This window comes from Thamnophis elegans, chromosome 1, assembly GCF_009769535.1.
Source record: "Thamnophis elegans isolate rThaEle1 chromosome 1, rThaEle1.pri, whole genome shotgun sequence".
Lineage (NCBI taxonomy): Eukaryota > Metazoa > Chordata > Lepidosauria > Squamata > Colubridae > Thamnophis > Thamnophis elegans.
This window is the reverse complement of record NC_045541.1, coordinates 14,671,346-14,685,828: the sequence shown is the minus strand read 5'-3', so window position 1 is coordinate 14,685,828 and position 14,483 is coordinate 14,671,346. Positions and strand designations below refer to the sequence as shown.

The following is a 14,483-nucleotide window of genomic DNA, read 5'->3' as shown; positions in this document are numbered from 1 at the left end:
ATGGGAGGTGTGAAAGCTGGGGCATTCTTGTTAAGACTGAGAATGTTACCTGTTTGATATCATTCTGCGTCATATCTCAGCCTTTTTTTGAGCGCAGATGATTGGACAATTTAACTGTAGACAACTGCATCATACTTCTCTGTTGGGAACATGGAAACATTCACATATGGTTCAAGGTTCAAGGTTCATTTTATTTATATGCCGCCCTATTCCCGGTGGGACTCAGGGCGGCGCACAAACCCAAGGGAGGGGAAGGGAAACCCAAAGAACTACAACAAAAAAGTACAAGGGAATTTAAAACAACCAACAGCCACACGATTCGAGAGGGGAAGGGAACTCATCGACCCCAGGCCTGCCGACACAGCCAGGTTTTAATGGCTTTTCGGAAAGCCTGGAGAGAGGTGAGGGTCCGAATCTCTGCGGGGAGCTCGTTCCAAAGGGCCAGAGCCGCCACAGAGAAGGCCCTACCCCGGGTAGTAGCCAGATGACATTGACCAGTAGACGGAACCCAGAGGAGGCCTAATCTGTGTGATCTAATGGGTCTTTGGGAGGTAATTGGCAGCAGGCGGTCTCTCAAGTATCCACAGCACTTTTTTTAAAATCAGTGTTGTGGAGAGTTGTATTTTTTTTCCCATCGGAAGACTACTTGGGTATTCGCAGAGAGGGTAAAAATCTTTCTCATCTGTCATATGTTTAGGGAGTATGGCTTATAGGAACTCACTTTCTCTCCCCTTGTCATAGATGGTGCAATCCAGTGTTAGTGAACATATTGAAACATGTGAGCAGAATGGCTATGAAGGACAGGAAGGTGAATCCCAACCAAGAGAGTGTTTAGTTAAAAGAAACCCAAGTCCAGAGTAGAATTGTAACCTGAGAAAATGTAGACGAGACCTACCCTAATCTGGTCTACCTTGAAGTCTCAACGTGCTTCCCCCCCCCCTTTATCTTCATAAGAACTAGGGAGAGTTTTGTCTGAGATGTTTTCTCAAGTTAGAATTATATATCAAAGTTAGATTTTGTTTATCTGGCCATTGTCTTGGTAGCAGCTCTTCCTCTTGTCTCTCAAGGCCACTACATGTAATTTGCCCAACTATGAAGCTGCCTCAAAATTAAGAGTCCCAGATTGAGATAAAATTTCTGCAAATGAACAGACAAGCATATGAATAAATTAAATGAAGATAAATTCAGAGCAGCATGTTTTCCAAGGCAGGTGTTTTCCAATAGTTTTTCTGAACATATTAAAATATATATTATTATTTTCATTTTCTAGGTCTAAATGTGGAGAAAGGGATGAACTGTCACCAAAGAGAATTAAGATAGAGGTATTGTACTTTTAACTCATTCTGTCTAGCTGTGGCTACTAAAACTGACTTTTGTAAGAGGAAGCGAACAAATACATAACAGTCAAACAGGTCACTTTACCAAGATACCTGTTTCACTAAAATATTCCCCAAAATATTCTGAAGTAAATAAAATCCAATTTTTTCCTGGGCGCTGCTTTGGAGAGTCCAAGCATGGGTTAAATACAGCCAATCTGCCCAGGACTGAATTGAAACTTTAAGCCACGCCTCTGGTGCTGACCATCTTCAGTTTTTTTCAATTCAGTCAGCCCAGTGGATGCGCTTTAAATTTCTCTTCAATCCTTGCAGATAGCTTGGACTCTCCATCTTACTATAAGAAGATTTTTTCTTGCCTTCGTTGTGAGCAGGCTGGGTGAGCAAAATTTCTCTGTTTCTTTAATTGGACGAATCACCTTTCTCAGCCACCCCAGTGTCCTGGGCATGCCCGGGTGCCGCGAGGCTGCAGGCAGCTGTTAAGGGAGGCGCGTGGGTTGGAGTGCCGATGCTAGCGCGATTGCAGCCCCGATACGATCAGGCTCCCCACTGAGGTCTCCACTCCCTTCGGCTGTGCTTGTTTAAAGGAACCAGTGATCAGCGCGGTGCTTCAGGGCTCCCAAAAGTTCCGGTGGCCATTTTGGGTTGCCGGACTGGCATGGTGGCCATTTTGAAGAGGTCTAAAGTTCTGGCCACCATTTTGTTTCCTACTTTTAGTTTCCCGCGCTTCTAGCCGCAGCTGCCTAGTCGCCTAGCTCAGCAGGTCACCGTGTGAAGCCTTTTTGTCCAGTTTGCCGGCGGCTTGGCTCCTTTTCCTCTTCTTGAGAGCAACTGAGGTGGCGGCAAAGGAGGTCATGGCTCCCCTGGGTCATTCTCCAACTTATACTGACCTGTATAAGTTGGAGAGAAATAGCAACGTATTGATTTCATATCCAATCTTTTTATTTTGGACAAATGGCATATATAATGCATATATAATGCTCCTACCTACTATTTTCCACACAACAACCTTGTAAAGTGGGTTGCATTGAGAGAGAATGATTGATTCGAAGTCATCCAGCCACACTTTGCAATCAAGCTTTAATTAATGGCAATTAAGTTGACACTTGTTTACTTACCAGTATGTAGCATGAAAAGGACTGTTAAGCTATTGCAGGCTAATTCTGCTAATTGCTGACTGCCAGCAATTTGGCAGTTCGAATCTCACCAGGTTCAAGGTTGGCTCAGCCGTCCATCCTTCTGAGATGGGTAAAATAAGGACCCAGATTGTTGGGGGCAATACATTGACTCTGTAAACCACTTAGAGGGGGCTGTAAAGCACTTTGAAGCTGTCTGTAAGTCTAAGTGCTATTGCTACTGCTAAATTGGATTCTCATGTAGGCAGTCCCAATGTCTTGGGGCTGCAATTCCTAGAGGGTGAGAGTTTGAGAAAGCTGTGTTGAATGATGAACTGAGTTGAAGTATTGCTCAATAATCATATGGCATAATTGGAATTAAAGTTCTTTATTTTTCAGTGGAAATAAAACAACCTTGCTTTTGTTCAGATAATTCAAACAGCTGCATTTCATCATTCAGATTTTCTGAATTTTAGGAAACATTTTAGACCGCCTTGGAGAGAGTATTTCCTGAGTCCCTGAAGAAATACCGTATTTTTCAAAGTATAAGATGCACTCCCTCCCCCATAAAAGTGGGTGAAAATTTCAATGCATCTTATACAGTTGGGGTTGGTGCGACACTGATTAGCTGTTCTAGAATGGGCCATGGTGGCAAATGGGTTGCGGCAAACAGGCTGTGGTGGCTGCGAATGGGTGGCAGCGAACAGGTGGTTGCGGTGAATGGGTGGCAGCAAATGGGCCGTGGTGGTGGCAAACGGGCCAGATGAATACTGGATGGATGTTGGGAGGCAGAGGCAGATTTTTTCCCCCTTGTTTTCCTCCTCCTAAAAGGTAAGTGCGTCTTATAGTCCAGAGCGTCTTATATTCTGAAAAATACTGTACTTTTTTCTCTTTGGGACTTTTACTAAATATAGCAAGCCAAAGGAGATTTAGTCAGTATTTCTCCTTTAAGATTTACTTTTAAAGAACACTTGTTGATGTTAAATTTTAGAAACTGGAGTGCACAAATACAGAGATTATTTTATTTTCAGTAAAACTTCAAAGTGTTAGACTTGTGCCTGCCTCACGTATCAGGTGAAATGGACCAAATGTATGGTAAAAGGTGGAATGTCTCAAACATATCAAGACAGTGGCTCTGTTTTTTGAACTCTGTTCCTTTTTTTTGATGTCTGTCATATATGTATCAATTATGACAAACAAGGAAACATAATATAGCCCACAGCTAAAGTATCACAAACTGCTGATCTTGCTAAGTTTTTTTTAACATAAACAACCATTTCTGTCAGTAGCTACTATTATTTATTAATCAAATTCATGTAGATTTTTATGAATTAAATTCAGACCAATTTGTGCACACTCAATATTCACATTAAACGATATTCTTTTGACCCTCCTACTCTTTGAATAGTGGAACTTCTATACTGTATTATGAATTGGTCTTGAAAGTCTTTTGTTTTGCTTGTAGTATGGAAGAGGGATATACATGTTCTGAGAATTAATATATTATAATTAAAAATAATGGGAAGTGGGTTCAGCATTTTTGTTTTGTTTTTGCTTTTTAGGAAGGCATAATTTAATTTGATTGCTTTGTTCTGAGTGGACCTTTGAGAAAAATGGGCTAAAAGGAGTTGGGATGAAGAAAAATACATAGTTAAAACTTACTTATTTCTATCAAAGGTGATTTTTCAACAGTATAGAAGAGGTGTGTCAAATTTGCAGCCCGCGGGCCAGATGTGTCACATGCTGGCCATGTCCAGCCCCATTTTAGCAAGGGGGAGGAGTTGCAATACGTCACGTGATGACACAAGTATGACACACCTGGTATAGAACATCAGGGTTGGAAGGGACCTTGGAGATATTCTAGTCCAGTGTTTCTCAACCTTAGCAACTTGAAGATGTCTGGACTTCAACTCCCAGAATTCCCCAGCCAGCAAATGCTGGCTGGGGAATTCTGGGAGTTGAAGTCCAGACATCTTCAAGTTGCCAAGGTTGAGAAACACTGTTCTAGTCCAACCCATTGCCTATGGCAGGAGATCCTATTGCCCAGTCTCTAATTGAAAACTCCAGTGATGGATCACCCATAACTTCCAGAGGCAAGCTGTTCCACTGATTGTTCTCTCTTTAAAAGTTTTTTTTTTCATTTATGTACTCACTTTAAGGATTTACTCCAATACTGCACTGAACAGAAAGTCTTAAATATAACATCTATCTAAGTAATTGTGCTGTGTACAATGTTGCTTTCTAAATATATTTCCAGTGCCCCCTTTTTTTGTATTTTTTACAGTCACAAATAACAAATGTTGCCAGTAACATCAGTATATCGCCTCACATATATTTGATTTTAGTTTTGCTGGATGCATTTTGACTCATGTTTTTAACAGCTTATAATTATTTATACAAGCCTGAAATAGATCCAAATAGACATGCTTCAATTTTTCAGGCTTCTGATGCTTGGCAGCTGGCCACATGTGTTAATTCAGATACATCCCGCCTCCCCTCCCCTCTACCATTTGAATTTTGCAGGGTTTAATATGCTTTAAATGCATTACTTCCTCACCTCTAAATTTATTAATATAAGGATTGAAACTGGTAAGGCAGGAATCACTTAATTCTCAGGCCAGGGAGAATTGCCATACCAACATAGGATAAATACTGGTAAGTTTTCAACTTACAACTAGTTGCTTAACAACTGTTCAAAGTTACAAAAGACTTCTCCAGAGCTCCTTACAATCCTTTTTGGCAATATGATAGTTGCAACATACATACCAATACACATACACACTGCAGTTAATTGCATTTTGGATGCCTGGCAACTGGCATCTTTATAGCCATTTGCAGTGGATACAACTACAATTTGCAAAATTTTTTTTGCTGGTTTTCAGTTTAAAAAAAAAAAAGCCTATTGAGGAAAATGGATTTCCATAATGACTGTGGCATTCACTTCAATTTAAAGCAGGACATCAGATGAAATATGAAACAAATTAGTTTGTCAGGTCTCCCAGAGATTTTGATTTCAGGTCTGTTCAAATATCAGTGGAAAAATTGTACCAGAATATGGGTGGGAAGGGAAGATACCAGGAATATCGTTGTTCTTTTCAGTTGCCTCCTGCTCATTAAAGTTGAGCCTACATATCTGTTGGAGAAAAGTTGCAGCATTGTGCACAAAGCCCGTGTTTATATTAAGAATTGAGCCACTGTGCATCAATGCCAGGTTGAACCTTCCCTGTCCTGTTGCAAACCACACAGGTGTGCACGCACATCCACACCCACACACACCAGTTGCAAGGTGAGAACACCAATTTACTCAAGGCTGAGTATATAAGTGACAGAAAGGGAAAGAAATGTATAAATCAAAACAGTCTTTGGGAAAGAAAGCTTCCCTGGGTAGCTTTGCTTTCAACAAGAACAAGCAGACATGAAGTCAGAATCTTGTCTGAATTTCAAAGAAACAAATCAAGATTCACACAGTCTGAGAGTTTCAGAGGTTGTAAACAGAATTCACAGGAATGACATAACAGGAGATCGTACTGCTGTTTGGGACCAAGAAATGTGGGTTTAGGTTGCCTCTTAAATCAGTCTGCAACCAGCTAATTTTCATTAGGTTAGTTATTCCTTGCTTGGCAAGAAGCCTCATTGAACGTCTTTGTTCTGCTCTCCACTCTTATCACTGAGTACTCCAGTTACTCTGATACTGCCTCTGTTTGAGCAACCTCAGGTGAGTCGTAGTTTGTCTCCTGAAGCTGATTATCTACAGGTTCAGCTGGAGAAGCTTCTTCAGAGCCTGAATACTGGACCATGACATTTCTTTTCCAAAATATGAATTAAATGACATACTTCTGGGGAAGTGCAGAAAGTAAATGACTTTGATGGAGACAACCAAAGCAATGGGGAGTGGCAGGTGAAACACATCTTCAGTCCATAACAGATAGATAATATTGAGTGTAATGAGAAGGTGCAACATAATAAAATTTAACAAGTACCATATTTTTCGGAGTATAAAACGCACCTTCCCTCCCCTCCCCTCCCCTAAAAGTGTGGAAATGTCGGTGCGTCTTATACACCAAATACAGCCATTTTGGGCCTCCCAAATCCCTGCCCCAGCATCCCATTTTTGTGAAAAACAGGGTGCTTTTCGCAAAAATTGAAGCGTTTTGGCCTTCCCCCAGCCTCCAGGAGTGCTCTGCAGGCTTTAGCAGGGCTGGGGGAAGGCAAAAATGCCCCCATTTTTTTTGCAAAAATAGAGGTGTTTTTGCCTTCCCCCAGCCTTGCTGAAGCCTGCAGAGTGCGCCTGCGGGCCGGGAAGGACAAGAACTTTTTTTCCTTACTTACCTCTTTAAAATCTTGGTGCATCTTACAGTCTGAAAAACACAGTAGTTTTAGCCTCCTGAGGAGTTGATGTCCTGGATCCAGTCTTCTGAGTGAAGCTGACAGAAAGGGGAACAATTTTGAAAGTAAATGTGCCATATGCTCCAGATCCGGCCAATTGATAAAAAAAAGTTGGTCCCAGCTTCCAGGGGTTCAAAGACACCCAGAAATTAAATGGACCACACCTATCCAGAGTTTCATGTCATTCCTGTTACTCTACAGCTCAAGGTAGTTTTGAAAATACAATTGCAGGTCCAACTAGAATTTGGCATCTTTCATTGAGCCTCCTAAGATGATCAGGCATACTTTCTTCTCTTGCCTCATCTAAACTCATCTTTGGGTTTGAGACTACTCTGAATCTTTCTCTCTTACTATCAGCAATTGTCTGGAATCCCAGGAAATTTAATTAGCCTTTCTTTGTCATTTAGTCTTGGGAGTGGACTAGGGTTCATATTCACAATCTGGTTACCCTTGGGATGATACAACATTTGAATTGACAATTCAGTCCAGCGGTAGGGCCTTAGGTGCATCAAAATATGAATCCTACCTTGGGTGCAAAATATATGATCTTTTTATTATTTTTTTATGTTGCCCATCTCCTCTGCAAGGTGATTCTGGGTGGCCTACAAGTGATATGTGAATGGAGAAGGAAACATGGAGTCTCCCATAAATTTCTCTCTATGTCCCTGACCAGTGTTTCTGTCTTGTCCTTTTTTTAAAGAGAAAAGTAGTTCATTATTATTTCCTAATTAGGAATCTGTATCCCTGGTTTCGCAGCTCTTGCAGTGATGATGCTGAAGAAGGCATGCATATTTAGCTAATTAAATCTCAAGCAATATTAAAATCTGATTCATACAAGGAAGGGCATGTGTACTATATTGGATTGCATTATATATTGGGTGGCTTTGGTAACAAATGTTTGGATATATGGTAATGTTATTCAGATCAGGAATTAGTCCCTCAATTTTCATGCAATTTATTAAACTTTATTATTTCTCATTAATTCTGAGCTGATCTCTGCAGTAAACAAGTTAGGGCACTCCTTATGTGCCTTTGTGACTACAGTCTCTAGACTAAGCTAAAGAAATATGCCTTTTACCTGCCTAGTCTGTTTGGGATATAATCTTTTCTTGAAAGAAATTCAGGTGAATCTCTTCTTTTTGGGAAGGACTTTCCACCCGTACACTGCAAAGAACCTCTTGAGCTTTGCCATTTTTAATAGTAAATCTATTTCTACTTTACTGCACTGACAACATCATGCATTTATCTTACCCATACAGGGGCTTTTAAGTGGGATTCTGATGCACAATTCCCATTTCTTCTACTTTTTAATAAAGAAGAAGCACAGAAATAAACGAAGGAAGAAAGAGAAAAGAAAATACAGAATGAGAGAAAGAAATAGGAAGAAGCTCAGGTTTTCTATTCATTTTTCCCCAAATCATCAAAAAACACAAATCATGAGTGCATTTTTTTCTGTTTCATGCAAAAAGAGCTTTCCAGCCAGACGTAAATATAGATTAATTTAGCCATCTCTGCAAGTTCTGTCATCTTCACTAATTATTTCTCCACTGTGGGTACTGTTGAACCTCTCTTCATTTGAGCGTGCATCACTCGCTACGATTATCATATATAAAAACAAAGTTCCCCAACATTTTTCTACAATAGTCCCAAGAGAAAAATATCTGGTTTCAGCTGTACTTTAACCTTCAAAATAGTTTGGATTAATGTATGTATTTGTATCCAATTTTTAAAGCTTTTTGCATATACACCAAACATGATAAAAAGTCCCTTCGTATTGTTTGCCTTTCCAGCAAAGATTTGAAATATTTTTATATATTGTAGACAGATTTTTCTGGTGAGAAATACCAAACCACATTTTCCCCTTGATCCATTTGTACATTATAGCCAAAGATTTTATAGTACATTCATTTCACTTCTTCTTCTGTCCCATAGTTTTTTAAAAAAGTATACAATTAGCAACAACATGAATATCATTTGTAGATTAATTTTGTTTCAAACTCAGTCCTACTTTGTTTAAAACCATAACGTTTTGTTATCCACATTAAACCTTTCTGAATTGTACATTAGAAAACCATCGGCATTCTTCTGTTATCAGATCTTCCTGATTTCATTTTACAATCCTGCTGAGAAAATGATAGTACATCATGGTAAATTATCCATTTATATTCATCAAAGGCTGTGCCCTGAAAGCCACAAAGTGTTTTTGGGCAAAACCTAATTTTATATTTATTCCATACTCTTAAGCATAGCTATCAAACATGAAGATGTTTAAAGTCTATGTTCACCTTAGCTTTTGTTTTCCTCCTCCTGATAGAGCAACGGTGGTTAAAACCACGTGGCTTATTTTCTGTTTTTAAGGAGAACCTAGAAAATGAAAAAGGACATATTTCTCACTGAGAACTGGTAACTTGGGCATTTCAGCCTGTTCAAGGGGGAAATGTACCATTCTGTGGCAGGTGTCTTTTTAAACATTTATGTTCTGGGAAGTGTAAATAGCTGCTTGATATGTGCTAAACTATTTTTCTCTGCCTTCAGGAAATATTTTCTTTAGGTAAAGAGTGTGAAACTTGAAATCTAGGTTCTCACCACTTCTGATTCTGCTCTCTGCATTTCTACATTGGTGGGTGTAAAACATTGCCGTTTTGATCTTGCCAGGGCATTTTAATACCTGTTGGAAACGAATGCCTGAGGCACAATATGGAATTATTTTTTTTTTTACTAAAGTAACCTACACACACACACACACAAACATACACACACACAGTTCAAGTGTGAGGTGCCTTAACAGAACTGTGTAGGCAAACCTCCCAATGCATCGCTTCAGCCATAAACATGGCAAAGGTTTAATAAATGCAGTGGGAGCTCACCAATTACATCCAATTACTCCTGAAAGGCGCTCCTACTTCCTGCTTGCTACGCCTCCCTTTTTGTTGGTCGGTGGCAGGGTGGGTAGAGAGGTGGGCCATAGGAGGAAGGCAGGCAGGGAGAGAAGAGGGGGCGGGAATCTAGTCAAACAACAATCCCTGGGAGCAGAGGGGGGTGAGTGAAGGAATGCAAGGAAGGAGAGTTGGACTCCATGAGTGGGCGTCACTGTCAGTGCTTGCATTCCACACAAAAGCTGTCCCTTTTCCTCCAACCAGCTATTTTCTCAAGCGTGGGTGGTGAGGGGCTGCTTGTCTTTTGGAAGCGCCCCCTGTTCTCACCACACGTGAATAGGGAACCCTTCCCACAGCGTCCTCACCTGCGTGCAGGCTGTTGGTGAGGAGACATTAGGAGAAAGCAGAAGGAGTTACTGGCCATGCAGTGAAAGCAAGGGTTCCTGGGATCCACTTTATTTGTTTGTGTATCTGCTGTGTGGGTAGAGGTTTCCTTTCCAAATTTAGTGTTGGCAGCTGGGAAGAAGTGGAAAGGTGTGTGTGGGGGTGTGTGTGTATGTGTGTGTGTAAGCATGATTTGAAGGACTGGGGACTTCGGCGTGCTTGCCCTCCTATGGACTAGAGGTACAAAGGCATTGTGAAAACAGCTAGCTGCAGTGGAGGGGTGGGTGCGTGGGAATCTGATGCAAAGTTCAGTGCCTGAAAAGCTCAGTGGGAATAAGAGACCTAGAGGGAAATGGGAAAGTGAGGGGTGGGGGAGCAGGAGAGAAGCTCGGCATGAATGTCAGCCTTAGATAGGGTGGGAGAGAAAGGAAAGAAAGAAGGTACGAGCCTGCCCACGCCACTGTCAAGCCAGGCTGCAAAGGGAGAGTGTGGGATTTCTTTTGCTCCCTGAAGATTTTTTTTTTTAAAAAAAAGCAACAATCCAGATGCCCTGCAGTCTGGTGTGTATGCAGTGGGAGCAGGGTTAGCAGAGGAGGAAGAACAGCGCCTGTGGTACTGAGAACATCTGCTCTAAGAAATCGCTGTTAGAACAGCCAAGCTGGAAGGAAGCACGGCATGTGTGCATGTTTTCACAGGCCAGACCTTTAAGCACCCATAAGGATAAAGGAATGCTATGTTCATAGAGGCTCTCTCTCTCTTTTAGGTTTTTAAAAATTACCTTTGTTTATTTTAGTTAGCATCTCAGGAAGAAGGTGTTGTGCAGCAAAAGCCTGATAAATAGTTTCTACTGACAGCTAGGCCTGCCTCAATTTTATCTCTGAGGGAGAAGCCCAGGTATTTCTGTCTGATCCCAAGGCAGCCAAGAGAGCAGATGTGATGCTACAGCTAATAGTTGCAGTGGTTTTCTTCAATCAATCAGCCGTGTTTATTCATTGCTGCACTTCTCTAGCTTTACATATTTCTTGAAGGATGAAGTTCATCAGGAATTATAATTACCTGCATTCACACATAACGCCCTCAAATATTCAGTCACATTTTATTGAACAAAGTGGGCAGGTCTTAAATTGCGACGCACACATACACTGTCCAAAACGAACAAACCGTATTTATAATTTAGTGCAATTAATCATTTGTTGTGTATGGTGACCATTTCTGTTGGAGTGGAGCAATTTGAAACGGAAAGACGAACAGACATAGCATTCAGAAAAACGTCTGCTTGAGGCGTTTGCTATTTAGAACATAAAAATTTATAGATGAAGACAAAAGTTTAAAAATTGTGACCTATTTTTTTTTAAGAAAATAGTTGAGAGCAGGAGTTCCATGTAGTCCACATTTTAGAATGATGCCTATAATCATTTGATATTAAAGCTATGTTTACTTTTCTTTTTCTAAAATCATCTTTCATTTAATTATGGGGGGAAATTGCAGTGGCCTTTATGAATTAAGTTGACCCAAAAGTACTTTGGAGCCAAATTGGAAACCTATTTTTTGGTGCTATTATATCAATGTGCAAAATAACAAAATGGCTCCTTTTAGGGTTGTGGATTGGAGGGGGGTTGAAACATTGCTTTTGTTACAAAGTTTTTGAACGGGATTCGGTGAGAGTAGAATAGAACCTAACAAAATTTCTCTTCCATACCACTTTAAAGGTATTGCAGGAATGCTGTCTATTTTTAGTTCTAGCAATTTTCTATTTCCCCCCCCCCTCTGTCCTCCAAAATAAATCTCCTCTTTGCCAATTTACACCTTCTGTCCAAAGCACCTGGCTCTTTTCTTTCACAAGTCCCCCTCCTGCTCTTCCCGTAACTCGGTTCCAGTTGCTATGACCCCTTGTTTGGTTCGGACCCTTTTGGGGAGTTTCATTGTCTCCAGGCACTTGTCCATCTGTGGTTTCCTTCAAGACTTCAGTTCGTCCTACAGATCAATCCTTCTTCATAGATATTATATGTATATTGACGTTGACTTGTCTCCAAAAGTGGAAACCCTGCAGTTCTCCTAGCAGAGAACATATTGGGTGTTAGCACCAGTTGGTGTCAATGACATCATCACCACAAATGCAGGTACTACAAGAGATAATCAGCATAGTATTCACTTGAGAGTCGTACTTGCTATCCGTTTGAAGAGGCTCATTATAGCTGCTTCAAGGCCCTTCTTGAAATTCCAACAATCAGATCAATTTTTGAAAGGCTCTTGGCTGGTAGAACAAAGCCACAAGGTTTTTTCCCCCCACTGTAGGCTCTTACTAGTCTAGGCTCTTACTAGTCTAGCTATTGCCTTAAAGAAGGATGTTTAGTTCTTTTACTTTTGCTTTCAGCTTAATTGGTATGCTTGTTTCACCTTTTGTAGCTTCCTTTGTGTTTTCAAAAATGTTCTCTCTTTCTGCATTGCTCAGATATAAAGATATATTTGTATGGCTATTGTGTGCCTCTCAAAAAGATAAGACATTGTCTTATTTTTTTTTACCCTTTGCAATAACTCATTGGTACAGATAGTCCTTGACTTATGACCACAATTGAACCCAAAATTTCTGTTGCTAAGTGAATTTCCCCCCATTTTACTACTTCTCTTGCCACGATTAAGAGAATCACTGTAGTTGTTAGTCAAACTGCTGTTAAGCAAGCTGGTTTGCTTATTGACTTTGCTTGTCAAAAGGTTGCAAAAGGGTCTCATGTGACCCTGGGACACAGCAACCGTCATAAATACAAGCCAATTGCCAAGCATCTGAATTTTGATTATGTGACCATGGAGATGCTGTAAATGTAAAATCTTACGATTTATATTATTTTATTTAACATCCTAGTATGATTTATGTTGATTGCTTATTTAGTATCCTGTTGTGACTCAGCAGAATTTTGCTGTCAGTTGAGTCGGGATGCAGGAATAACAATGCAGCTGGGGCTCGTTAGTGTGGTCTTCTGGAGATAAAAGGACTGATGGTGCCACGCCCTGGTTGCAGAAGTCAACGTTCACTCGTTCGTTCGTGGTTCGTCGTCCATCGGTTGTGGTTTGTTTGTGAGAGGCACTTGGATAAGTGATTTGCTTTCTGTAACCTTGATTCAAAGAGACATTTGGAGAAGTGATTTGCTTTCTTTCTGTAAAACCTTTTTGTCGGAGACTTTATTTATGTTTATTTTTGGGCTCGCAGCCAGCGTGAGCCAAGACTGATAAAGTTCTTTCCTTTTAAGTCTGTCTGACTGTCGCCTGTTAACGAGCGAAAAGGGGGGTCAGAACAGTATCCTATGACTATCACTAAGTGTTGTATCTTATGATTTACGATGAATGTATTTTTATGATGACTATGATCATGATTTATCAATTATTGCTTGCATGTACACTGAGACAAATTCCTTGTGTGCCCAATCACACTTGGCAGTTAAGAATTCTATTCTAGAGCTAATATAGGGAACTGGTTTTTTTCTGTGTTACAAGTAGAAAACTTCTGCTGTACTAAATGCTTCTTTTCTCCATCTTCCATGTTGGTAGGTTGGCTTTCCTGATTTCCAAGATGCCATCCAGAGTTTTTATCAAGAAGATCCAGTCAAACTACAGCAAGCATTGTCAAAAGGGAAGTGTGAAGACCTAGCATCGCTTGGTTCCCAGGTAAACAAATGATGTGCCACGGGGAGTCTGATTATAGGTAGTCTGGCAGACTTACAACTGCAATTGAGCCCCAAATTTTCATTGTTAAGTCAATTGCGCCCCATTTTATTACCTTTGTTGCAACAGTTATTAAGTCAGTGTTTCTCAACCTTTGCAACTTGAAGATGTCTGGACTTCAACTCCCAGAATTCCCCAGCCAGCATTTGCTGGCTGGGGAATTCTGGGAGTTGAAGTCCGGAAGTCTTCAAGTTGCCAAGGTTGAGAAACACTGTATTAAGCAAATCACTGCAGTTTTTAACAGTTGTTAAGCAAATCCAACTTCTCTCATTGACTTTGCTTGTCGGAAGCCAGCTGGGAAGGTTATACATGATGATCACATGATCATAAATACATGCCAGTTGCCACGTGCCTCATCATGTAACCACGGGGATGCTGCAATGGTCATGTGTCATAATTATTTTTTCCCACTGGCATTATAACTTTGGATACTAAATGAAGGGTTATAAGTTGATGACTCCTGTTCCTTAACGGGACACTTCTTTCTTTAACAGGATATTCTGTCATAGAGCTGTACAAAAGATTTCAAATTCAAAGTAATTGAAATCCAAAATAGCTCAGACACGTCTGTTTTGACTCAGAACACCTACAGTGTAGTCACAATGGCATCAGTGTGTTTCTGATAAAATAGTAACAGCTGCTTTCAACTTAAAACAGAAGAGTTTGATCTT

General features: G+C 40.5%; 1 protein-coding gene across 1 annotated transcript in view; it reads left to right on the top strand.

The window, feature by feature from the left end:
• Window positions 1-14,483, top strand: part of NAB1 (NGFI-A binding protein 1) — a 55,870-nt gene that overhangs the window by 23,055 nt on the left and 18,332 nt on the right. The window contains exons 4-5 of the mRNA XM_032222092.1: window positions 1,271-1,322; window positions 13,639-13,755. Coding sequence (XP_032077983.1) covers window positions 1,271-1,322; window positions 13,639-13,755 — 169 coding nt within the window. The remainder of the gene's footprint in view (window positions 1-1,270; window positions 1,323-13,638; window positions 13,756-14,483) is intronic.